The sequence below is a fragment of the Sinocyclocheilus anshuiensis genome, unplaced genomic scaffold, assembly GCF_001515605.1.
Source record: "Sinocyclocheilus anshuiensis isolate Anshui unplaced genomic scaffold, SAMN03320099.WGS_v1.1 scaffold235, whole genome shotgun sequence".
In the NCBI taxonomy this organism is placed as follows: domain Eukaryota; kingdom Metazoa; phylum Chordata; class Actinopteri; order Cypriniformes; family Cyprinidae; genus Sinocyclocheilus; species Sinocyclocheilus anshuiensis.
This window is the reverse complement of record NW_015552562.1, coordinates 1,805,054-1,807,534: the sequence shown is the minus strand read 5'-3', so window position 1 is coordinate 1,807,534 and position 2,481 is coordinate 1,805,054. Positions and strand designations below refer to the sequence as shown.

At 36.5% G+C, this 2,481-nt stretch overlaps 1 protein-coding gene across 1 annotated transcript in view; it reads right to left on the bottom strand.

The window, feature by feature from the left end:
• LOC107664723 (slit homolog 3 protein-like) overlaps window positions 1–2,481 on the bottom strand; it is a 200,675-nt gene that overhangs the window by 31,447 nt on the left and 166,747 nt on the right. The window contains exon 25 of the mRNA XM_016455371.1: window positions 1,341–1,504. Coding sequence (XP_016310857.1) covers window positions 1,341–1,504 — 164 coding nt within the window. The remainder of the gene's footprint in view (window positions 1–1,340; window positions 1,505–2,481) is intronic.

Here is a 2,481-nt window from a genome sequence, read left to right as displayed (position 1 = left end):
GATATTTAGTAAATTTCCTACCGTAAATATATCAAAACTTAATTTTTGATTAGTAATATGCATTGCTAAGAACTTAATTTGGACAACTTTAAAGGTGATTTTCTCAATATTTAGATTTTTTTGCACCCTCAGATTCCAGATTTTCAAATAGTTGTATCTCGGCCAAATAGTCCAATTCTATATCTATAATAATCCTTGTCCAATTCTAACAAACCATACATCAATGGAAAGCTTATTTATTCAGCTTTCAGTTGATGTATAAATCTCAATTTCAAAAAATTGACCCTTATGACTGGTTTTGTGGTCCAGGGTCACATATTTACTTGCGAAACAATATATCTGTGCATGCTATTACTAGAAAAAATAAAACTTTTACCAAAATATAAGAACTTGTCTCTTCCACTGAAACTGTTGTTTTTGCAGTATTTATGTACTGTTATAGTATGCATTTATTATTTTGAATACACTTTTCTTTTTCAGTTTTAATAATTTCGTTAAGTGCTTTAATAATTTTATTAGATTTTCTTAAATATTTATATTTAGCTTTATTTTATATCAATTTTAGGTTTTTAGTACTTAAACTTTTCAGTTCAAGGCAACATTTCTAATTCTTGTTCTTAAAGTCTTTTTTTTCATCTATTATTTATATTTAATTTAATTGAATTTTAGTTAATGAAAATAACTAAAAACGTATAACTTAACTGATAACAAACTATTTTAACAGTTTTAAGCTGTAGTTAATGATAACAAGACTGCTCTTTTTGGATAACATCACATCGTATTTTTCAAACAGTCTCTTTCAACCTGACTCCATTCTGGTACGTAATGTCCACTTTTCATGATCCAACCAGTTCTGACTGAATAAAATCAAGTCATAGCCTACAGTTTTTTTTCTCCTCAAATATCTTGTTTCGTTCCAAAATTTAATTTATCATGAAAACAATGGCATTGCAAATGCATAACTTACACAATCTCAGAAAAAAAGGTACTAAACTGGGGTGGTACACTTTCAAAAGGTACCAATATGTACCATTTTGGGGTAAATAAGGTACAAAGATGTACTTTTAGCTTTTGCACTTAGGATACTGCCCCAGTGACAGCTTTGCACCTTTTTTTTTTTTTTGCTTACTTTTTGGAAGTTTCCTTTTTGGAGACTTGTGACTGATAGAAACAACGGAAAAAGGACAGGATATTATTTAGGGAGAGAAAGAGAGCGGAAATTGACTCAGGACATGGCACAGACCAAATTGAAATCTGTGTCTCCCACATGAGCACCATGGCTCAATGTGTCCGCTGCAGATGTGTTAACCACGAAGAGAGAAGACAGAAATGAGACTCACCCTTGCACTGGAATTGACTGAGAGGGGTGGTAAGCAGCAGTCGGTCGGCCATGTCTGGTGGTCCAGCGCAGCGGGCGATGCCAGGCTCTTTAAACCCAGCCTTCACCCACTGAGACAACCAGCGCAGCTCGCAATCACAGTACAGGGGGTTCGCACCTAGAGCCCTGGTTGACAGGAACCGGGTGTTTGAAAGCATAAATGCATTGAAATATCAATATGATTAGTTAGTCTAGTGTATTTTCCCTTGTGAGTTCAACTCTTCATTACAAAGCCAACTTCTTCCCAAGTGCACTTCCTTCAATTCAACAGGCCCTTTATTCCTCAATGGGGATTTTTTTTTTCTGACAGTTCTTTTCAATGAGGAAACAAGGAGCTACAGTAGCCCCGCTCCAAACCGGCAGAGGAACTACAGCCAGAGAGGAAAAAAACAGCACCACCATAAGCCTCCATAATAGATGCCTTTTAGCTGTAATAAAATTTACAAAGATTTCCTGTGGGGCTCGGTCTCTGAGCGCGGAGCACAAGGCTGCTCTCTCTCTCTAGGTTGCACCCGGTAATGAGGTAAAACTTATATTGAGTCTAAAGACCTGAGTTTGTCTCTAAGACTGAGACTGGGAGTCCATCATTAACAGAGGCAGAGAGAGCACGCTTTCACACACACACACACACACACACACACACACACGTTTGTTTTTGTGAATTGTGGGGACATTCCATAGGCGTAATGGTTTTTATACTGTACAAACTGTATGTGCTATTGCCCTACACCAACCCTACACCTAAACCTACCCCTTACAGGAAACTTTGTGCAGTTTTACTTTCTCAAAAAAAACTCACTCTGTATGATTTATAAGCCTTTTGAAAAATGGGGACATGGGATAATGTCCTCATAAGTCACCTTCTCCTTGTAATACCTATGTCATACCCATGTCATTATACAAATTTGTGTCCTCATATGTCACAAAAACGCGCGCACACACACACACACAAGAAATAAAGTGCTTGTTGTTGAAGAAACTGCTATAGACAGTCTTTTGGATATTATTTTGAATCTGTCTGCGCTTGTATTCTCTGATAGTGCTGATAGTATGAATTATTTAGTAGTCTTTCCAAACATTTTTTTTGCTGGTTTCCTGTACAG